The 24,442-nt window shown below is 34.0% G+C and overlaps 1 protein-coding gene across 1 annotated transcript in view; it reads right to left on the bottom strand.

The window, feature by feature from the left end:
* Elp4 (elongator acetyltransferase complex subunit 4) overlaps window positions 1-24,442 on the bottom strand; it is a 177,991-nt gene that overhangs the window by 130,650 nt on the left and 22,899 nt on the right. Inside the window, exons 4-5 of the mRNA XM_048361674.1 lie at window positions 11,233-11,361; window positions 3,742-3,881 (exon numbers count right to left, since the gene is read on the bottom strand). Coding sequence (XP_048217631.1) covers window positions 3,742-3,881; window positions 11,233-11,361 — 269 coding nt within the window. The remainder of the gene's footprint in view (window positions 1-3,741; window positions 3,882-11,232; window positions 11,362-24,442) is intronic.

Raw genomic sequence — 24,442 nt, 5'->3', positions numbered from 1 at the left:
TTTGAACATTTTCCTTAGGCGAGCCTACCAATAATTTAAAATTAATTACTGAAAATTTCAAATGACCTTCAGTTTTACTTAGTATAAAAATCTTTACATATTTTCAATAGTGCCTTTAGAAATTATGAAATTATATATTATATCCTCACATATGGTAGTGAGACATAGATATATCCTGTAGCCTTAATTACAGGAAAAGTATAGACAAGTATGAGGCTTAGCTTTATTGTTTTATAAATGAACCAGTAAAGTTCATTTCAGTGAAATGAGCACACGCATTTCATAAATTAAAATAAATCTCACATGGTAAAGTACCCATTTTCAAAATTAATTTAATTACATGTTTAAAGTTTAATTACATTTAATTAAGCATTTAAGTTTAATATGAAATAAATGAATTATCAGTTAACTACTATGAAATGAAATACTGCCTTGATAATTAAAATCTATAAATTCTCCTATGCAAAACTGCTACTTCTTACAACAGATTCAGAAAATATATATTTTTAAAGAATGCTGGCCCAAATCCTGCCAGCCACACAACAGACAGCTAAGCTGGCACCCAGCTTAATGGGATGCATGTTTACTGCCTGAGTAAATGGGAGGTTTAGAAATTTGAGCTTGAGTATTACCTTAGTATCACTGCAATGGTAGGAAAGTTACTTAGCACCTTTGCTCTCAAGTTCTGCTCTCATGTTCCTTCTTTCAGATGATGGTTAGAAAAATTAAATAGGCCAGGCTCAAATGCCTAGAATAATTACCCCACCTGGTAGATATTTGAGTAAAATTAACTTCTCTGTTACTAGTAGAATGACAGAATGAAATTTTTTATCCTTAAAATATATTTTTTACATGGAATGTTGAAAGTAATTACAACAGTGATGTAACACTTGTGTCCATAACATGGAGTTCATTTCACTTAGCATCATCTTAGGTGTTCATTGGGCTCTTGTGATCCTCTGCTATGACTAGCCTATACCTGTGCTAATTATTCCCTATGAGGAAAACCATAGAGCCCAAGTTTCTTTGGGTCTGGCTCACTTCACTTAGTATAATTTTTTCCAAGTTCTTCCATTTCCTTATGAATGGGGCAATGTCATTTGTGGGCTCTCTCGGCTTCCCCTCATTTGGGGGGGGGGAAGGGGCTTGTCCGCCCCTTCCCAGGTTGGCCCTTTATCGCTCTCACGTGGGAGCTATGGCCACAGGTAGCCTCATCTCTCTCTCTACTTCCCCTCGCTTGGGAGGGAAGGGGCTTGTCTGCCCCTTCCCGGGTGGTCCATGATCGCTCACGCGGGAGCGATGGCCACGGGTAGCCTCGGTGGCGTGTGGTCGCAGGGTGCCCCAAAGCCGCCAAGAACGACACGGACGCATGGGCCCCTGGAGAAAGCCATTAGGGCTTCTGTTTATTCAAATGAGGAACCCCCCAGATATACCCTAAAGGCGGGCACAAGAGAGGGGCCCCTGATTGGTCCCAAGGAGCTGTCCCTTAAGTGATGTCAGACTTCCTTCTCTTCCGGTTAAAGACAGGAAGGGGAGGGACAGGCTGAGGTCAGCTGTGGCCCCTTAAAGGTGCAGCTGACCCCAACAGTCATTCTTTCTGATAGAGGCATAAAATTCCATTGTGTATATGTACCACATTTTCCTGATCCATTTGTCTACTGAGTGGCATCTGGGTTGGTTCCATATTTTAGCTATGCCAAATTATGCTGCGATGAACATTGTTGTGCTGGTGGCTTTAGTGTATTCTTGTTTGTGGTCTTTCTTTTGTTGATGATCCTCTTGTATCCCCTTCCTGTGTTTGTCACCATGCTATCACTGTACCTTATCTGAGTACCCTGGGTACTGTATATACTGGTATTAGAACTAAGGAAGTGAAAGGACATATCAAAATCGAGAGACAAAGGATAAAAAGACAATCAATGCCAAAAGCAATACTTGAAAAACCATTTGCAAAAAAAAAACTGAACAATTCATGGGGGGAAAGGAAAGGGGGAGTGGAAAGGGGGGAATGAGGGAGGAGGTAATAAATAGTACAAGAAATGTACCCATGGCCTAACATATGAAACTCTAATCCCTCTGTACATCACTTTCACAATAAATAAGTAATTATTATTCTTAAAAAATATTTATTTTTTTAATTGCAAAAGTAACACTGCATTATTTTTTTAAATTACATCACACTTAATATTTTGCTGGGAACCCATGCATGCTAGGCAAGCAGTCTATCACTTAAGTACATACCTAGCCCAAGTATTCTATTTATTTCCCTATGCACTCCAGAACAGCTGCAGTACTTTTCTGCTGCTAGCACAGAATTATGAGTCAAGGAGAGTGAACTTGTAATCTAATTTCTACCACTTATTTTTGAGAAATGATGGGAAAGCTATTGTGACTATTTTCCAAGCATATATGTGTATGTACACTTATACATATATGTATGCCCCAAACGGGGAACAAGAATATCACTATAATGATTAAATCAATAATGATTAAAAACAAGTGATGTATATAGAGTAGGTGGTATTTTACCTTTCCTTCATCCTCAAATTTTCACAGGAGGGTACTGATTTTCACAGAAACTAAAAGATTTGCCCAAGTTTAACAGTAGGATAACTCAGTATCAGAGCGGAGCTTTTTCCTATTTCTTTTACAGTGTTGTTTAACACAAAATGACAAAAATCTTTCATAGTAGTGAGGCAAAAAGAAAGAGGGATCAGATAATAGTCCTGGTTCTATCTGTTAATAGTTGAAAATTAGATAAATAACTTCTATAAATTTCAGTATCCCCTTTTCCTGGAAAACAGGAATACATTATTTTATATGGAGTAAAAGGATTACATGAGATACTAAATGTAGAGTGTGGGAGCTACTGCTGCTAAACTAATATCAAAGTAGTCACTTTTGTTGAGTCCTTAGCCACCAACTAGAGAACCCAGTAATAAAGGGAAGAAAATTCTGAAACCAAGTTAAGAATAAACACTCTTCACTACATTCTTAGCTAAAATTTTGAGAAAAAGACTGTGGATCTTTCATTTTATTTAATTGTTTTCTGCCAATGTAGTAAGTCATTTTGCTCCATTAATAAGTCATCTCACTTAAAAAAATAAAGATTGTATAATGCTAAAACAAACAGAATATAACTTATTCCTCAGGTTACTAAAGTAAGAATCCGCATTAAATATTCTTAACATTTTATAAATTATTCAATATATAGCTCTATAATTTTTGGAGTTATGCTTTAATTATTAATATTATAAACAGGATGAGTTGTTTTAATATTTAAAGCTATTCATTGTAAAATACAAAGTCCAAATTCTTTGATCTAAAATTATATATATGGTTCTATTTATAACATAACTAAAAATAGAAATCCTTAATAAATGAAATATTTGAAAACATATACTTGTTTGCATTTTGATAGAGTACTTACTAAAATCCCTTGAGAAAGAAGTATTACTGTATATCATTTCTCTATTATTATCAAAAAGCATTGATTAGTTATTTATTTCCATTTTGAGCTGAAAGGTTCTCAATTAGAACTCTTTCACATTTTCTAGAAAATAGAAACAGTAGAAACTGTAACCAGCTAGGTTATTCTCTCTATATTACATACATACAATGTATAGATACAGTGGGTATATTTATATATCCTTAGGTATGCATTTCTTTGAAAAATGTTTTTAAATTAATTCTATTAATATGTGAACTCAGAATTTGCTATTTTACGTGTAATTAGCTTACCAGGGTTCTACTTTAAGGGTTGAAGACACTCTTTCTGGAAGAAAAAATCCATGCCATTTTGAAAGCGCAAGTAGTTTTTCAGATATCTTTTTGGATGCGTCATAATAATGACCAAATCTTGAAGATGACACAGGTCCAACCTACTAAATCAAAACATGTTTGTTGTTAAAAGTCATTTTAACTACAGTGTACTTGTTGTATATCAGAGAAATAATGGAATATTTATGTATTTTAACACTAATAGGGAAAAGCTAAATTTCAAAAAATATAACCTTTATTATTTAAACTATATATAGGTAGGAATTAAACTTTTCACTTCCCATTTTTCTTCACTGCTATTGATTAATAAGTTTATAAAAATTTAAACATCTCTTTTTTAGGTAAGGTATGCTGCATGCATCTCTAAGTTAAAAATGTAGTAAACATATATGCATATATATATACATAAATATATAATTCTGAAGTTTAATGACAAATTAAATGTGCAGTAGCTAAGAACTAATGAAAAACTTAAGCCAAATTACTTTGGTTAGTGGTCCAAAAATAAACCAAGTATTTCAATATAATAAACTAAGCATCATTTAAAAATTAAATGCTTATAAGATTTTTTTACACATGTGCACACACATGTTCAATATTCCTTACAAAGTTAAAATTAAGGTTATAGAATAATATGTACTACATTACTCTAGATAGAAACAAGGCACATGTTAAAGTATGAGAGTATAGATAAGCTATATTAGTTTGATCTAAACTTGGAATAATCATTAGTTCATGGAAAATAATTGTTTTGTGTAATCTATTAATAATATGTCTAACAAATTATCCTTCTCATGGGAAACTATAGAATAGTAAAAATCTAATTATTTTATTGTTTTGGATGGATTCTAGGCTGATTTCATTGAGCACATTAAAAATCACTGTGCTCTATCTCTTTCTGTCTCTCACATACACACACTCTTGTTTTATCTCTCACTCCCTCCTATTCCAATTTCTCTCTGTTGAACCGTTAACAAATTTGACTGAGCAAAAGCTTTTGGTAAAAGTTCTTATCCTATCTTACATCATTTACATTGTTTTGAATATTACAAAATAGGCATTTTTGAGAATGTTCAATAAAACTAGAAAATCTCCACAGAAACAGGAGAACTGTATATGGATCCTTATATTTTACTAAGTGATTATTTTTAGATAAGAAACACAACTTTGCATAACATTTAAGACCAGTGATTCAGATTAAATGCCTAAAGACATCAAATTATATAGCAACATGAAATAAAACATGTTTAAATCTAATTGGAACATTTGTCTCTGTCTATGGGTTTGACATTTATTTTCTAAATAAAATGCCTGTTCATGCTTCCATAAGTTCCTGCTTATTTTCCTTAATGAAATATATCAGCTTCAATCTAACTTTTTCAATGCAATAATGGTAGGTACAGGATTGTGGATCTCAAAGTATGATTTTTCTCTTTACTATAAAAGTATTGACAAATAAATTACAGGACATTAAATGTCTCTTAAAAATAGGGTGTAAAGTTTTAAATGTGAAGTTATTAGTCTAAAGCAATTTAAACAAGGTCTGTTCTTTGGCTTATAATCTATTCTTTATCCGGATTATAGTTCAGAATGTTTTTACTGCAATCTCTGCTAGAGCTCATCTTTTTATTGTGTAAGTCCAAGCCCCCTTAATGTTTCTGAAAAGGCCTTGACTAACTGAACTTTGATCTGATGTCTTCATTGAGAAAAACACCAGGTTGCCCATTTCGGATGCAAATCCCTCTAAGGCCCAATAGAATTTAGTAAAGACAGCAAAAAAGAAAAAAAACAGAAGTTTCCAGGATCCTCTTTGAGAATCCTGGGGCACACTGGTGTCCCTAATCCATGCGGTAGCATGGATTAAGGTAGGTGATAACCTTTTCTGATTCAAAAGAATAAGCAGAGTGCCTACAAACTGGGTGGAGACTAGGATTTGGCTATAATAAAACACCACGCAATAAAAGCTTGGTCTATGTCAGAAGCCCCTGAAAAGGCCTCAATGTACCACATTCCCAGGCCTAGTAGGGAAGCTTGCAAAAGCCTACCTGAATCAAATAAGCATGAATAATCTATTTTAGCAGACTTGCCCTGGGGAGAGAGAGAAAAAAAGAGACTTTTCACTTCTTTTAAGTTTGAGTTAATAAATTTATCAGCAAACTGAAAGTTCTTGAAGTCCTATGCACCCAGAAAACACACTAAATTGCTAAGGAGCTAGGGATGCTTTTTAGGTTACTGTCTCTATTAACGTTTCCAATTACAATATTGATGTCATAGAAATTTCACATTTCATGATGCGAAGTGAATAAAACTCCAAGTTATGGAAACAAGTGGTTTATCATTGTTGTTATTTTCAACATACCATGTGAAATTATGTTCTTTTTCTTTTGTCTTTCTTTCCTGTGGTTTTACCCCTGATTATCATTGTAACTGATTTTAGTACCCTGGATATGGTATATACATGTACTGGAACTAGGGAAGGGAAAAGGAGACAAAGGATAAAAAGACAAACCAGTGCAACAGCAATACTTACAAAACTATATGGTGTAAACCAACTGTACAACTAATGGGGGGGAGGAAAGCAGGGAGGGGGAGGGAGGGAAAAATGAGGGAGGAAGTAATAAGTTGGATGAGAAATGTACTCACTGCCTTACATTGGAAACTGTAAACCCTCTGTACATCACTTTAACAATAAAGATATGAGGGGAAAATTCTAATAAAGATATTGTTTTAAAAATAAAAAAGGAAATTTCACATTTTACATAGATCAAGGCAGAAAACTGATTTTGTGCTGTAAGTTTACATAAAAGAAGTAATTCAGTAAAATTGGAAGCTTTTCTCATACTTTCTATTAATTTATTTCAAAGCTTAGATATGACTGCTAAGATATTTACAAATACACATAACATTTTATTACTGATTAAAGAAAACAATGCATTCAGTAAAAAAGAAAACTAATGTATTAGTAAGGGACAAAACGATATTCCAAGTTTTGCCCCCACACATATAGTATTAATAGTTTTCTAAATACTGAACTCTTTTGTTGCTTAAAACTGTAAAACCAAAACTAAGTATTTCTTCAAAAATGACACTAAATTATAATGGTAACTATTCATTAAAAAGTGTCAATTTTTATAAAAGCAGATATGTTTTTATATTACAATGTCATAAATAACTTGTAAGTTTGTTCAAACTTTTTAGTTTTGTCATCTGCGGATGAGAGTAAAATGGATGTAAAAATTCACTATGCTAAAAGATAATGAACTCTGATTGGGGTGCAGAGAAAACAGGGCAACAAAACAATACTAAGCCTTACCTCTAGTTTGGTGGCAAGAAAATTTTCAGAAAAGAGCTGTATCACTAAGAGTCTAAATGTTTCTCAGTATGGAATAACAGACAGTGATCCAGTTCTAAGCCACTTTGAGTCTCAGTTCAACCACCAGACATAAAGCTAATAATTATTTCATTAGGTTCTTCTGGGAATCTAATGCAATACTGAAAATGTAAATTGTAATGTACTATGTAAATGTTTTTATTACCATTGTGTCACGATTCCCTAGTGAATCAGAAGATTCGTCAGTGTCCTTTGTAATTACATTGTCTTATTGAAAAAGTATTTGTCACATAATCTATCACAGGATTGTTGTGGCTAAGCCACTAAAGATAAAAAACCAAAATGTAATGAGAATTTAGGAAGTACCTAATACAATGTCATAAATGGATGGAGCCCATGGTAATAGCTCTCTACAATATTGAAAAATTAAATAACAGAATACACTGTAGGTAGCAATTTATTATTTTTTTTCAGGAGAAAGGAGTTTATTGGGGGGAGAGCAAACTGCCAGCCCACACAAGATGGAGGTATGGGGAGAGACACAGGGGGAGAAAGAAGAGAAAGAGAAGAGGAATGAGAGAAAGAAAGAAAGAAAGAAAGAAAGAAAGAAAGAAAGAAAGAAAGAAAGAAAAAGAAAGGAAGGAAGGAAGGAAGAAAGAAAGAAAGGGAGCAAAGAGTAGAAAGTTGAGGTATAGCTCAAGTGGTAGAATTCTATCTTTGAGTGAAATAGGTAAGGGAGAGTGCAAGGCTCTGAGTTTAAGCTTAGTATCTGAACTATATGTACCTATCTATCTATCTATCTATCTATCTATTCATCTATCTATCTAAGCTATTCATGTTCACACACATATATGTGAGCTTGAGTATCTTGCACATATTTCATTTTAAATCTCAATGAATATATTCATTATGCAATTTTCACAAGGATCAAGTGATACATGTGTAATTTTTGAAGGATATCACCAAATTAATCAACAGAGTTGTACCTACTTACATTTTCACTAGTAACATGTGAGAGAACTAGTTTCCTCTAGTATGGCTAATAGGGTGCCTTACCAAACATTTTAGGTCACTGTTATAGGATAAGAGAAAAATGGCAGTTAAGTATAATTTTGCTTTGCCTTTCTTTTGTTGCCACAGTCATATGGTCTGGTATGCTTAAGAGTCATTTAAATTTCCTTTTCATCTTTTCCCACTAGTGAAAAATCAGGTTGTAGAAATTTCCTCTCATTTTTGAACTACTTTGTATGAAGTATTAGTATTGATATAAATATTTTTCTCTGAATTGTAGCTTAAATCAGTTTAAAAATCAAATAATTATTGCATCTAAATTGCGACTGTATACTATACAAGTATTACAACATGTTTTGTACTTGACACTGTTAATGCTTAATCAATAGTTGAGATCCATATGAGTAAATTTATTATTATTTATTAAATACTTATTATCTTGGTATTACTTAGGAAGTGGTAGAAATATAAAAGAAATGAAAATAAGATTGATTCTCTAACAAAGAATTCTTTGATAGAGGACTTATCCTAGCTACTTAACTATAAAACAATGTAAATGTATTTTAAAATATATGATGGACTATTGAAGAGAAGAATGTAAATCACTCTGTTAGACTAGATATTTGAGGTAATAATGTAACTTGTGAAAAGATAAATTAGAAAGTAAAAAGCATTATCAAAAGAAATAGAAGCTATTCACAAGAAGCAAGTCTTATAGGATAGGTGAAAATAATTTTATAGTTTGGATTAAGTAGATTTTTGAATAAAATCTTAAGATGTATATATTCACAGGTATATAATAGCAGGCAGATTTCATCTCACACAGTTTCCTTCATAAACTAGTAGTGACCACATATAACATGTACACAGAGTTTTATCTAAGGCTATGTTTGAGCTTGGTAGGAGTGCACTAGAAATGACAGTCATACATTTAGAAGGGAGTAGTAGGGGCAGAAAATCAATTAGATATTTGAAATTAAGAGTATTTTAAACAAGCTTCTGTCCTTGGAAAAGACCAAAACAAACAATCAAAGAACCAATAGCCCTCTCAACAAATGGGCTAAAGACCTAAAAAGAGACTTCTCTGAAAAGGAAATGAGAATGGCCAAGAGTCACATGGAAAGTGCTTAACATCACTGGCCATAAAAGACATGCAAATCAAAACAAGATTGAGATTCCACCTCACCCCAGTAAGAATGTCTATTATCAGGAAATCTAATAATAACAAATTCTGGAGAGGATGTGGCCAAAAGGGAACTCTACTACATTGTTGGTGGGAATGCAAACTTGTTCAACCTCTCTGGAAAGCAATGTGGAGGTTCCTAAGAAGGCTAAACATAGAGCTCCCCTATGACCCAGCAGCCCCACTTTTGGGCATCTACACAAAAGACTGAAAGCAAGACCACACTAAAGCCACCAGCACAACTATGTTCATCACAGCACAACTTGTAATCGCTAAAAACATGGAACCAACCTAGATGCCCCTCAGTAGACGAGTGGATCAGGAAAATGTGGTACATATACACAATGGAATTCTATGCTTCCATCAGAAAGAATGACACTGCCTCATTCGTAAGGAAATGGGAACACTTGGAAAAAATCATACTAAGTGAAGTGACCCAGACCCAAAGAAACATAAACCCTATGGTGTCCCTCATAGGGAATAGCTAGTACATGAATAGGCTAGTCATGGCAGAAGACCAAAATACCCCAATAGCTACTACACCCATATGACCACATAAGAAGATGCCAAGTGAAATGAACTCCACATTACAGAAACAAGAGTTATATCATTGTTGTAATTATTCTCAACATGCCATGTGAACTCATACAACTTTTTTTCTTTTTTTCCTTGTCTGTTTGTTTGACTGAGTGGTTTGTCTCGTTTTGTTTCTCTTGTAGTCCCTTCCTGTGGCTGTACCTTTGCTACCACTGTATTACATCTGAGTACCTTGGATATTGTCTATACGAGTAATAGAACTGGGGAAGGGAGAGGGAATACCAAAATCGAGAGACAAAGAACAAAAAGACAAACCATTCAAAAAGCAACACTTAGAAACCATTTGGTGTAAACCAACTGCACAACTCTTGGGGGGAGAGGGGAAGAGGCAGGGGGGAGGGGAGAAATGAGGGAGGAGGTGACAAGTAGAACAAGAAATGTACTCAGTGCCTTTCATATGAACCCCTCTGTATCACACTTCGACAATAAAGAAAAAAAAAAAAAAGACAACACTGCTGTCAATATGGAAGACCAGAGACCAGGGCACTGGGATGGACTATGAGAATTGTTTTTTTTAAGATTTGAATTTTTCTCTCTTTTCTACCAAAAGGTTTTACTGGAAGACAGAAAAGTCTTTTGAACAGTGAAAAAGAAAACAATCAGGTGACGGATTTCATTCTAGATATACAGAACCTTTCCTAGGAACACAGTTTTTGAGTTTTACTGGACAGAATCAATGACATCTGTTCTCTTCTCTTTCATTTCCTGACTCTTATTCCTATCTAGATAGGATTACCAGCTAGCTGGGTGATCATTGAAAATGTATAGGAAATGTGATCCCTGAAAAATGTATAGGAATGAAAACAGTAATTCCAAGTAACTACCATTTAGATTGAATATAGGAACCAGAATAGATAAAAATAGCTTGATTATATCACTTATTCTGGCTTTTAACCCTGGAACAAAGAATTCTATATAGGGATTATAGAAGAAATAAAATAATGTATTTTTGTAGGAAAAAATGTAATTTGCCAGATGAGCCAATGTGTGTGTGTGTTTATTTGTGTCTCTGTATGTGTGAATATAAACATACACTGTATATATATATATATATATATATATATATACACACACAGACACACATATGTATAAGATGATAATAACCTTCATTCAGTATGATTGGTATACACTAGTAAAAACCAATTTGCCATAATTTTAGCTTTAAGAAAAACATCACTTTATCACATAAACTAAAATTAACCATCTAAGTGTTTAAAGTAACAAATATAGTTTGTATTGCATTAAAAATAACAGAGGTACCACAAGAGATTATATAAAATGGAAATAAATGCATTTGCAAATTTTAGGAAGAGTTTGTATATTGACTTGCCTCCATTTTGGGTAGTAATTGGTAACGCCAAGCTATCTTCATATTTGTATTATTTTCTGCTGTTTCATGAGATACATCTTCATCAAGTTCCTTTTTTGAATTGTCATCAAGTAATGGTGCAGGGAGCTCCTAAGAAAACAAATGACACATTATTGAACATCTGTGGTAAAAAGACTATTTCTTCAATCTTTTTTTTTTTTTGGCCAGTCCTGGGCCTTGGACTCAGGGCCTGAGCACTGTCCCTGGCTTCTTCCCGCTCAAGGCTAGCACTCTGCCACTTGAGCCACAGCGCCACTTCTGGCCGTTTTCTGTATATGTGGTGCTGGGGAATCGAACCTAGGGCCTCATGTATCCGAGGCAGGCACTCTTGCCACTAGGCTATATCCCCAGCCCTATTTCTTCAATCTTGATGTTAACAAAAGTATGTAATTCTGCACTTTATAAAAAATTTATCCCTTAAAATTAAGCATTAATTCATAATAACATAGGCAACTATGAATCAAAAGAAGAGTTATATCAAACTTGAAGTTTAATGTTTCAGCAATAAACTAGAATTTTAAAAGATCTAAATTTCTATACTTACAGGAACAGTTTTGGATTCTTCTCCCATTTTTATGTGGGGAACAGAAAATGTTTCTTGCTTTTTCTGTATCTCCCAATGTTAGCATGTTATACTAAATAAATCCTAGCTAAAAACTTTCATCTTTTAAGAACTTCTTTTTTTTGTGAGTGAAACATCTGGAATAGTTTTCATGTGCCAGGGATTTTAGGTGGGAACTTGGAAGCTGAGGGAAGCCCCCAAACACTGTCAGTGACTGAAATTTGTATACTAGCTGAATCTCACAAATTCCCTACCCAATTGGCTTTCTTGGATTTCTTTCAAAACAGAACAGCATGATTATTAGTGTTGACAAAGATCAAAAGATTCCCTGCTCTCCTAGTTTATAGTAAAAGCATAAATGATGTCTCCTGGTCCCATTGTCAGCTGGTCTATCAAATTTTTTTGCTAACTGGATTTCCCACATCACCTCCTAAATCAGATAGGAAAATGACTTTTTGGTGATCCCTATGAACCACTACACCTTTTTAAGATAAAAAAAAAACCCAACATCATCAGAGGGAAAATGAAGCAAAATAGACAGATGAAGAAACAGGGAAAATGAATTATATCTGAAAAATATCAAGAGTGCTGGACTCAGATATTAGAATCTGGATGTTAAGCTACAGGTCAGGGAGACATAGAGTGGCTATCTACATCTGTCTTCCTTTAAAATGGTAAAAAAAACAAAAAAACAACTTTTAAACTCTCCAGGAACGAGACAGAGAAGATGGAAGGCCTGTCAGCCAAAAAGAGGTCCTAAAGTTTACCTTCCATACCCATCCAGATCCACTGTGTAAGGATTAAGAGTTTTTAGAGGACATTCTTCCAGCTCTAACAGTATAAAGACAAGATGAATGGTGGTAGCTCACACTAACCTATCAGCAGGCTGACATAGACGATCAAGATTAGAAGTCAGCCCAGGCAGAAAAGTTTGACTTCACCTCCAATAAACTAGCAAAATGCTGGACTGGAGATGTGGCTCAACTGGCAGAGTACCACCTGTAAGCAAGAAAGCCAAGAGAGTTCAAACCTTGGTACTGCACATGCATGCAGACGCACACATGCACACATACACGCATGCACACAGTATAAAGATTATGGACAGGAACCACTATTGTGAGTCTTTAACTTCCATTTTCTAGGTAGTGAGCAGAAAATGTTTTTCTTCTTCCATTTCTCCCTACATTAGCCAATTATATGTAGATAAATCCCTGCTAAAACGTAAAAAAGGTCTTAGAATCACCACACATATATTATATATAATTATTGTTATGCCTGATACAAGGTAAAAATAAAGCATGAGTGCAATGTTTACTGGCTTGTAATTCTAGAATCGAAGAAAATTATTCACCAAAATAATGGAGGGAAGTAAAAACTAAGAATAAAGATGTTTATTTTCAAATATAATCTTTACACCTGCAAGCTTAACAATGCAAATATAACTTATAATCATTAATTAAATAAAGATGTACTGAATTCTAATGTATTGTTTTGGAAGATGATGTAGTGACTATAAAAACCATAGAAAGTATTTTTTCTGGTATTTTTGGTGAGGAAGTACTATAGGAATAATACTATTTAAAAACAAATTTCTTGAAGAAAAACATATGATATAATTTTTTATTATAATTATGAAGCAAGTGGAGCTTTGATAAAACATAATTTTATACTGTTATAAACAAGTCTATAAGTGGAGAATTTTACTCTTACCTGATTTAGAATATGACATTTAGATACAACTTTGGACTTTGCAGTTTAGCATTGCTATAGGAATATGAAGACCTGTAGGACTGTTGAGATGGATGGTTCCTAGGTAACCGGTGATGATTAATTCCAGGAATCCACAGATAACAAAATTTGTGGATACTCATGTCTTTTGTATAACAGGAACTATTATTTTCATATAATCTACATTCTCTTTACTACTTTCAATAATCTGTAGTTCAGTAAATGCTATATATACATACACACATATATGTATGTGTGTGTAGAAACACATACATTGTATTGTTTAGAGAATGACAAGGAAAAAAAGACTATAAATGCACACTTGCATTCTACAACTTAAGCCAGGCTCTCTTACCAAGTGTAGCCTTTTCTGTTCAGATAGGGTCTTTTAAATCTTTTGCGAAGAATTGGTTCAACTATCAATCCTTATGACCTTTGTTTCCAGAGCAGACCAGATTACAGGCATGAACCACTAATTCTGATTTTATTGGTTCTTGGTAAGATGCAACCATAGCATCCTCAGGTCACCTCTTAAATAGTTTACAAAGAAGATGGAACTTCATTTTGAATTTCATTTAACCTCTACTTTATTACAAAGTGAACAATACACAGAAGTTCCGACCTTTTCTAACTCTAAATCTTTATTATCGTTGTCTTTGCATAAAATGGTAAATTATCTGTGCATTTGGGTATTTGACACAAAAAATCACTTAGTGGAAGAATATCATGATCATAAATTTATTTCTTATTTTTAATTTCATATTTTTCTAACTACTATATTCTACTTTCCTTTTTTTTAAAGTCCCAGACAGGAACTCGAATTTGGTACCTGACACTTTCACTCATCAGCTAGTACTCTATCAACTGAGCCACACCTCCAACACCACATTCTCCATTCAAAATTGAGACTTTCAGAGACCACAGAAAGTATATTAAAAGTATTGTCCCATTTGTAAAGAAATGGAAGGACTTGGAAAAAATTATACTAAGTGAAGTGAGCCAGACCCAAAGAAACATGGACTCTATGGTCTCCCTTATTGGGAATAATTAGTACAGGTTTAGGCAAGTCATAGCAGAGGGTCACAAGAGCCCAATAGCTATACCCTTATGAACACCTAAGATGATGCTAAGTGAAATGAACTCCATGTTATGGAGACAATTGTTATATCACAGTTGTAACTACTTTCAACGTCCCATGTGTATCGGTAGCTTCTACTATTGATGATGTTCTTGTATCACCTTCCTGTGGTTGTACCTACACTATCTTTGTAATCTTATCAGAGTATATTGGAAACCGTGTATACTGGTATTGGAACTAGGAAATTGAAAGGGAATACCAAAATTGAGAGACACAGGGTAAAAAAAGACAAACGACTACAATAGCAATACTTGCAAAACTGTTTGGTGTAAGTGAACTGAACACCTCAGGGGGAGGAAGGGTAAGGGGGAGGGGGAGGGGGGGTATGAGGACAAGGTAACAAACAGTACAAGAAATGTATCCAATGCCTAACATATGAAACTGTAACCTCTCTGTACATCAGTTTGATAATAAAAATTTGAAGAAAAAGAAAGTAAAAATTTCTATTAGGCACTAGGGATATAGCTCAGTGGTAGAGTATGTGAGACAGTGGTCTCATCTCTAGCAATGCAAAGCACAACAAAATGACAATAAAACCAGCCAAAGGAAATAAATTTGTAAAAATATAGAGAAGAGGTGACATGAACAAACTGTTCGAGCTATAGAATAGTGTATCTGAAGATAGCAGTAGTAACTACAGAAAAGAGAGAGATGAAAAAGTAACTGGAGGAAAAGAAATTCTTCTAGGGTTCTTTTCATGGCAAATTGTCAAGTTGAATAAAAAATTTATAAGAAAATGCAAAAGGCTTATATCCAAAATCACTTTTAAAAGGAAGGAAGTACACTACATAATTTTCCTAGTTTTACAATGCTTTGAAAGCAGACATAGTTATTATAAAGGTGATTTATACAGAAGTCAGATGAGTACATTTCTTTTCTTTTAATTGTATTGTAAAGGTGATGTACAGAGGTGTTACAGTTACATATGTTTTTAAGCGCATCAATTTTCTCTGCTGTCCAAGACCAGCCAGGGTAAGAAATTCCTGGTTGAGTTCAGATCTCAGGAACACCAACATAGCTGTGAATACAGGTGCAACTCCCTAGCTCCTGGCCCTTCTTTTTGTTCTTTCTTGATCTAGTCAGAAATGATCATTGGTATTATTCTATACCATTAGTATAATGTATGTTTCAAATCAAATGAAAAAAATAATTAATAAATACTCCATTTCAACAGACTGTTGAAGAGCTAACAATAAAGCTCTTTAATGTTCAACTGTTAAAGACAGAAATCTCTCTCTCTGCTACTGAAAATCCTGTCTTTAATTTCTAACCCACAGCAACAAAAGGTACAATTGTATAAAGTTTTCCTAACAAAAAGGATAAATTTTTACATCATTTTCTCCAATTCAGTGCTGAGTTCTAAGGAATTAAATCTTTATATTTTAATCAAGTAAAACAGGCAATAATATTAATATGAATAGGGCTGGGAATATGGCTTAGTGGTAGAGTGCTTGCCTCCTCATACATGAAGCCCTGGGTTCGATTCCTCAGCACCACATATATAGAAAAAACCAGAAGTGGCACTGTGGCTCGAGTGGTAGAGTGCTAGCCTTGAGCAAAAAGAAGCTCAGGGACAGTACCCAGGCCCTGAGTTCAAGCCCCAGGATGGGCAAAAAAATAAAAAATAAAATAAAATAAAATATATAAAGATGAATTAAAAAGTGCCATTACTTTTGAAAACACAACAACTCAAAATTTCAAAGCATTTTATAAAAACAAAATTATTTCTAATTTTTTATGCCAAAATATACTCCAGTATTGCTATGTTTTTCCATCAGAAACATTTCTCCTTATCCATAAGGTACTGAATATATTGCTTCCGTTTTCAATTCATGCCTTTTGTGCCTACTGCAATGTGGTCTTTGTTTTGGCAGATGTACAAACAAAATCTGATTCCAACAGTTTGACCCTTCTCACTTTTTATTTTCTCTAGGGCATAATAAAACCTAAGACACAATCCCTCAGCAGTTAATGAAGCTTAACCTCACACCCTCTTAATTACCAATGCATTACACCAACTATGGACATCATACTCCTCTCTAAGCTATTTTGCAATCCAGCAGAAGTACTACTGAGTTATTATGATGCAACATAATCCATGCAGCATGAGAAATCCTTCTTAAGAATAAAATCTTTTGATCCTTGCAGGTTTGAGTAAGTGTATAATTAATACTACTTAACCATTATCCATGTATCAGTAAGTGTAATATATTGTATCCATAATTATGTTACGTGGTTGATGTGTGTCTGTGCGTGTGTGTGTGTGTGTGTGTGTGTGTGTATTTGTTTTGGCAACTTTTAATTTCTGAAAGTTGGAAAAGAGAAAAAGTCCAAAGAAGATATTGACTTATTAACCATAATTTGAATGAAAGTGTTCTAGACAACTAAGTATCTATATATGAATGGTATATTGTTCACATTTTAATTATTTTAAATATTAAAATATATGAAGGAATAACTTCAGTTGTTCATTTTTAATGCATTTAGAAAAATGTTTAAAAATGCATGAAGTTGGAGGTCAGGGAATCTGAGGTTAAAAGTTTTTCAACAAATAGGGGCTGGGGATATAGCCTAGTGGCAAGAGTGTCTGCCTCGGATACACGAGGCCCTAGGTTTGATTCCCCAGCACCACATATATTGAAAACGGCCAGAAGCGGCGCTGTGGCTCAAGTGGCAGAGTGCTAGCCTTGAGCGGGAAGAAGCCAGGGACAGTGCTCAGGCCCTGAGTCCAAGGCCCAGGACTGGCCAAAAAAAAAAAAGTTTTTCAACAAATAGATTTTAAGATCACTAATTAGCAAGTTAACTTATGTCCATGCATATTTTAGTGTAAATACAGGACAGGTAAGACTTTATCTCAGTACAATTAATTTTTTCCTCAGATATAAAAGTTAAAAAATTATCATTGTTATAAAAAGACTGAAAACCACTTTCACATTAGTAAACTTTTGATAATATTGTTTTGAGAAAACTGCCAAATTAAGCTGTTGCTAAAATGATAGTTCCTGTTTGGAAACTACATCAATTATATGAGACAGAAAGTAGAAAAGATGGGCTGGGAATATGGCCTATTGGCAAGAGTGCTAGCCTCCCATACATGAAACCCTGGGTTCAATTCCCCAGCACCACATATTTAGAAAATGGCCAGAAGTGGCGTTGTGGCTCATAGGCAGAGTGCTAACCTTGAGCAAAAAGAAGCAAGGGACAGTGTTTAGGCCCTGAGTCCAAGCCCCAGGACTGGAAAAAAAAAAAAAAAAAGAAAATAGAAAAGAAAACCAGTGGAACCTTAACGCACTTCATTTAACATGTAAATCAAGAATGTATTGAGGGGAGGGGGGAGGGGGGTATGAGGGACAAGGTAACAAACAGTACAAGAAATGTATCCAATTCCTAACGTATGAAACTGTAACCTCTCTGTACATCAGTTTGATAATAAAAATTTGAAAAAAAAAGAATGTATTGAGAAAATTGGATCATCTTTCTTTCAATTTTCATTCTTAAGAGGAAAGGAGGAACATAACATGAGAAACAAGAAATAGAAGTCTATATTAAATATTCAGAAAGGAAGGGAAATGAGAAATATTATAATCTAATCATATAAAAATAATTCATCCAAAACCATTACATTTTCAAAGGGTACCAATTACAAAAGGATTCCAAAGCAGTTTAGACATGTAATTCATCTGAACTCTACCCTAACCTAGTAATGAGGTTCAGAAATGAAATATAGACAGATTGAAATTTCTTATCGAGGTCATAGCAAGAATGGCTGCTCACACCATAAGCAGCAATCCAAGTCTTGACCCAGGCAGTAATATTCTCTTCAATGTCTTCTCATACATATATTTTTAAAAAAAATCAAGACTGTTAAGCTGTCAAGATAAACTCTTCATGTAGTTATTAATTTTAAACGAATTTTCATATATATAGACAGCTAAGATATAGAATTTACCAATTTTATGTCAAAATATACAAAATGTGTTTTTGAACACATTTCTTAAGAAAGCCCACAATAAGAAATCATACGCTTTTACTTTAAAGAGAAACAGGATGACCTATTAGTATCCATTAATATTCTTAACCATAAAAATTGTTTCTTTTGTAAGTTTCTTTTACAAAGTAAAAGTTCATTTACTAAATGTTGTCAATCTGTCTTCTGATTCTGAGTATTACAAATCATACTCAAAAGGAAAAGTTAGAAAGTGAAGAGAGAAGCCAGGTGCTTGTGGCTCATGCTTGAATTCCTAGCTACTCAGGTGGCTGAAATCTGAGGATTGCAGTTCTAAGCCACCTTAGGCAGGAAAGTCTGTAAGACTCTTATCTCCAATTAACCACCAGAAAACCTGAAGTGGCACTGTGGCTCAAAGTGTGAGAGCTCTATTCTTGAGCAAAGAGCTTAGGGACAGGGCCCAGACCTAGACTTCAAGCTCCACAACTGACCAAAAAAATAAAAAAGAAAGAAAGTGAAGAAAAGCCACTAATTAGGTAAGTACTACTGTTAAAATCTTGTGAAATCAGTAATTATGCATTATATATATTTATACATAAATGTATTAGATGTATATATAAGTATGCATACATACGCACATATAAGTTTACTATATACACTTAATGTTTATATACATATATGTCTTTATACATCTCTGCATGTGTATATATATGTATATATGTAAGAATTATGCTTCTAATTTAAAAAATCTTAAGACACATTTATGAAATATTTTAAAAAGTGAACTTGATTTGATGATTGCTATTTGCAGGTTTAGTTAGAGGAATCATGTATAATAAATCCCTTCAATATTTACTGCATCTGAACATATATTAACCCATTTTTAAAAAGCATGACAATCCATATTAAGCAAACATGTTCTACAATAATTATTTGAATTACAGCAGGATTGCTAGGTCTGTAAAAGATTTGTCACAAAAATCAAGTATCTCTAGTTGGTATGAACTAGAATATTTTCTAAAACCTTGCTGTAACTCAAACAATTCCAAATATAATTTTAAAAGATGTGACAATGATCTTTATGATCAGTATCGCTTCTTACTAAGAGGTCACAGAAGTTTTAAAGGATTGAGAAGAAAATACTGTATAGTTTCAAAGAAATCTCAATTAGGAACTGGGTGAGGCATTATATTCATTTAAAAAGTCATACATAGTTAAATGATTAGCTAAAAAACAACAAAGGACTACTTTTACTTGTTTGAAGTCCTTTATTTTTTCCAGAATAATCCCAATCTAGAAAACATTACAAATAAAGGTCCTTAGGATATCAGGGCACTATAAGGGATTCCAAATGTTATTTTTATTAAATTAGAAAATTACGTTCTGTGTAATATTTGCTGTCAATGGAAAAACTGATGGTCTTTCTGCTCTCTGGTAACTAAATAGTGGAGGCAATTGCATTTTTCTTTTAATTCTCTAGCAATGTGTACAGTATAATCTGCTCTTGTTTTTAGTATTTAGGACTCACTCCAGGCTTTCAGACATACTAAGCAAATACTCTACCACTGAGTTACAGCTAGTTCTACCAGAATCTTGTAAGAAGTAAGAGCAAAGCATATTTTTATACATAGACTGTTGGAAGAATATGCACACAAATGATAGGCATATTTTAAATGCCTTTAACTTAATTAACATATAATTTGAAAAGATAGATCTGGCAAACTAAGGCCATATTTTGTGTCTGTTTGTCATTAACAAAGCACTAGCTGAGGAGAATGCCTTGTCTGGCCTTTCTACATGGCAAACTTTGTATAGTCTGTCTATGTCATCTATAACCCTGCATAACATGTTCCATTCAGTGGGATACTTTGTTATTTTGGTGAGTTGCTGCAATAGTATTATTTGTTAGTTTTTATAGCTGTTTTCCAGAACTTGAAGTCATTTGTCCCTCTCAGAAAGACTGAATGCTTTTTTAGTTTTGAAAAAAAAAATTCAGGGAACAAGTAACTCTATTCCTCATTATGACCGTATATGGTTTCTCTGCACAAATAATAAATAAATAAGTGACAGTTCTAAGGTTTTAACATTTCTTGTGAGCACAACAATAAGGACAACCATTTTTTTTTTTTAGGACAACCCCATTTTTATGGGTTAAAATTTTCAAAGCACATTTAAGGCTGCAGTAAGATTTAGAAAACAAAGCTTCAGATTTTCATGTTTTTAATTTAAAATTCTGGAATCATATGAGTTTAAGTGATTTGTGTATAGTCTTGCAGGTTATTAGGAAATAACAGAGAAATTAAAGGCAGGGTCAGACTCCAAAATAATTTCATCTTTATGGCAAATATACTCTCATGGTATACCTTTTCTGCATGCAAAATTCCTTTCTTCTGTATGTACAAACATCAATGCCTACTGTGTATTCAGTGTTACAGTAGCAATTCTTACTATCTAGAGACAGAGAGCAGAGTAGGTTTATTTTCCTTTACATTTTTTTTTTAATCTTACCCTTCATTTCCCTACTGGAAAATCAAGCACATGCCATCTTTAAAAGCTGGCTACAAATGTAGGTCACTGGAAGCAGTGCTGAGCTTTTTGCATGCTTTTTCTTAGTCTTTTCAGTTTGCCAAAGAAGCTCTAACTGTGGCTGCCAGGGGAGAATTTAGAATTTTAAATAAGCTCTCACAGTAGCAGGGGGGTGGGGGGGGGAGGGAGAAAAAGAGCTGAAACCCTGGGGTCAAACAGCAAATTTCCGGCTCAACTAGCACTTCAGAGTAGTAAGCCTTGAAAAGTGTATGGATAGCCTAATAATTTTCTAAGAAAAAGTCTGAAAAAGAAATGAAGAAAACAGGTATTCTTTATAGCTATGTATACAAAGGTTTAGCTAATGTTTGTATTTATATTATAGACAGTGTTCACACAGTTTTGAGAAAATACAACATATATTTACTGGAAAAAAGTAAAATGCATGGGAAAATATAAGGTAGTACACATGTGTAAGGGTGTTCAATAGTATACGTGGCCATTGAACTGTCAGTTCTTTACTTCCACTCTTACCTCTTCCATGTTGTGGCAAAACAAAGGTCTCATCTGAAATATTTTTATATTCTGAAAGCCCAGAGTGTACCTTAATATATAAGAGCAGAAAGAGCACTGACTAGTCACTGGATTCTGGCTTTGAATCTATCATCAGTGATTGATAAATGGATGGCAAATATATTCTTCTAAATCTTTGATATGGAATTGATGGAAAATAAAGATTTGTAGTAGTAATTTTAACTGTAAACAATCAAGAAAATAATACTATTTTTCTAATTCTAAATAAACTAACCTTTTAATTTAAACTAGAGAATCAATAAACTATCAAATATGATATATATATTTGTTCAGAGCTGACAAATATGTTCAATATTGGATAAAGGTGTATTCTTGGATAGAAAATAATGCTTTCAAATGACTGGGGTATTAAAAAGTTTATACTTGTGAAATCTTGGTGTTCATAAAAAAGAAGTCTAAAGTCAGCATAACTTTTCATGTTTTAGTAAATTAGAAGTTTTATCCATTCTGAGACTAGAGATTATTACAAAATTGCTAATCATTTCCAATTATGAAATATTTTTATATGCAGTAAGTTTCCCTTTAATTCATTTTAAATTTAAACCACTAATTTAATAATATCTAAAATATTACATGTTACAATCATTTAGTAAACTTATCAAGCAGCTATAACACTCCTGCTGGTAATCATTTACTTATTCTGATTATATATTTTAAACAAAAAACACTTATGCCTATAATCCTAGCTGCTCAGGAGGCTGAGATCTGAGGATTGAAGTTTGAAGCCAGACAGAGCAGGAAAGTCTGTGACTCTTATCTCCAATTAATTATCAAAAAGCCAAAAGTAGAGCTGTGGCTCAAGAGGAAGGAAGAGCTCTATCCTTGAACAAAAATGTTTAGCGAGAGTGCCCATGCCTGGAGTTCAAGCCCCAGAACCTGCACAGAAATAAAAAAAAAAAATGAACAAATAAATCATATCATTTAAGCTTATTTAGAACATTCCAGCTGCCCACTTTACTTGAACTGCTGTTAAACAGGCAATGCTGCATAGAAAAGAAAATTCTCAAAACTCACCCTTTGCTCTAGATAGCTGCTTCATAGGTCATTAAAGGTATAAAAAGAGCGGGGCACCAACCAATCACACCTGTAAACCTACTCAGGAGGCTGAGATTTGTTTTTGTTCTTTTTTCTCTATATATGTGGTGCTGAGGAATCGAACCCAGGGCTTCATGTATATGAGGCAAGCACTCTACCACAAGGCCATACTCCCAGCCCAGGAGGCTGAGATTTGAACATTGTGGTTCAAAGCCAGCCAGAGCAGAACTGTCCCCGTGAGACTATTATCTCCAATTAACCTAACCACTCAAAAACTGGAAGTGGTATTGTGGCTTAAAGTAGTAGGAGTGCTAGTCTTGAGCAAAAGATCTCAGTGACAGGGCTCAAAGCCCTGAGTTCAAGGCCCATGGTCAATAAAAAATAAAGTACAAAAAGAATATACATAAAATCCTAGCACTTTCCATTTCTAAAGAAATGTCACCTGTGTGTATATAATTTTTTGCTTCATGAAAAAATCAGCTCACTAATAAATATTTAGCTACTTTAAGATAAAAATGAAATTTTTATTATTTGAGGTTAACTTTTCATGCAAGGCTTTTGATATAATCATCACTACATTTGAGATGATCAAGAAAATTCCTTAAATAAGAAAGTTAACCATTGGTCTTCAGGCCTGTACTGATGCCAGTACCAAGCTGTTATTATTACTATAGCTTTATAATACAGCTTGAAGTTGGGTATTGTAATTCTTCCAGCACTGTTCTTTCTGCTTAGGATTGTTTTTGCTATTCGGAGCCTTTTATTGTTCCATATGAATTTCTGGATTGCTTCCTCTATTTCATTAAAAAATGGTGTTGGGATATTAATGCGTATTGCATTGAATTTGTAGATAGTCTTTGGCAATATTGTCATTTTGACTACATTAATCCTCCCAATCCAGGAGCATGGGAGGTTTTTCCATTTCCTTAGTTCTGCCTTAATTTTGTTTTTCATGTTTTTAAAGTACTCATCATAGAGGTCTTTCACTTCTTTGGTTAAGGTTATTCCTAGGTATTTTATGTTTATTGAGGCTATTGCAAAAGGAGTTGCTTTCCTGATTTCAGCCTTGGTCTTTGGGTCATTAGCATATAGAAATGCCATTGATTTTTTTGTGGGTCTATTTTATATCCTGCAACTGTGGCAAAGTTTGGGATCAGCTCTAGTAGCTTGGGAGTAGAGTCTATGGGGTTCTTTAGGTATAGGGTTATATCATCAGAGAAGAGGCACTGGAAACTGGAGAAATCCACTCTAAATTAGTAACTCATGATGGTTGGCTCTGGCCTGGTTTCTTAGGAGCAGCAGTCCTATCGGACTGACCCTGGCCCCATCTTTGTTTTCCCCAACAGTCTGTGGGTGAAGTCATAGTAAATTGCCTTGTTGTAGTTGAGATACAGTTTAAAACTCTAGCAGCAAAGAAGCCCCAGGAAATGTAGAGGAAAGTTAGTATAGAAAGCCTTGGAGAAAGGGATAGAGGAAACAAAATGGTTTCCTCTGGAAAGAGATTTGAAAAGTAAAAATTGTCAATTGTCACAGAATGTTCAAGTAAGTCGCTGATGGTCTGAGTAAGTAGAAGAGGGATAAAGGGAGAAGTAGAATGGGGATAAGGAAAGACTTTAGAAAGACAATTGGGGAAGACAAGTGATTC

This window comes from Perognathus longimembris, chromosome 13, assembly GCF_023159225.1.
Source record: "Perognathus longimembris pacificus isolate PPM17 chromosome 13, ASM2315922v1, whole genome shotgun sequence".
Taxonomy (NCBI): Eukaryota; Metazoa; Chordata; class Mammalia; order Rodentia; family Heteromyidae; genus Perognathus; species Perognathus longimembris.
This window is presented reverse-complemented; position numbering and strand designations above follow the sequence as displayed.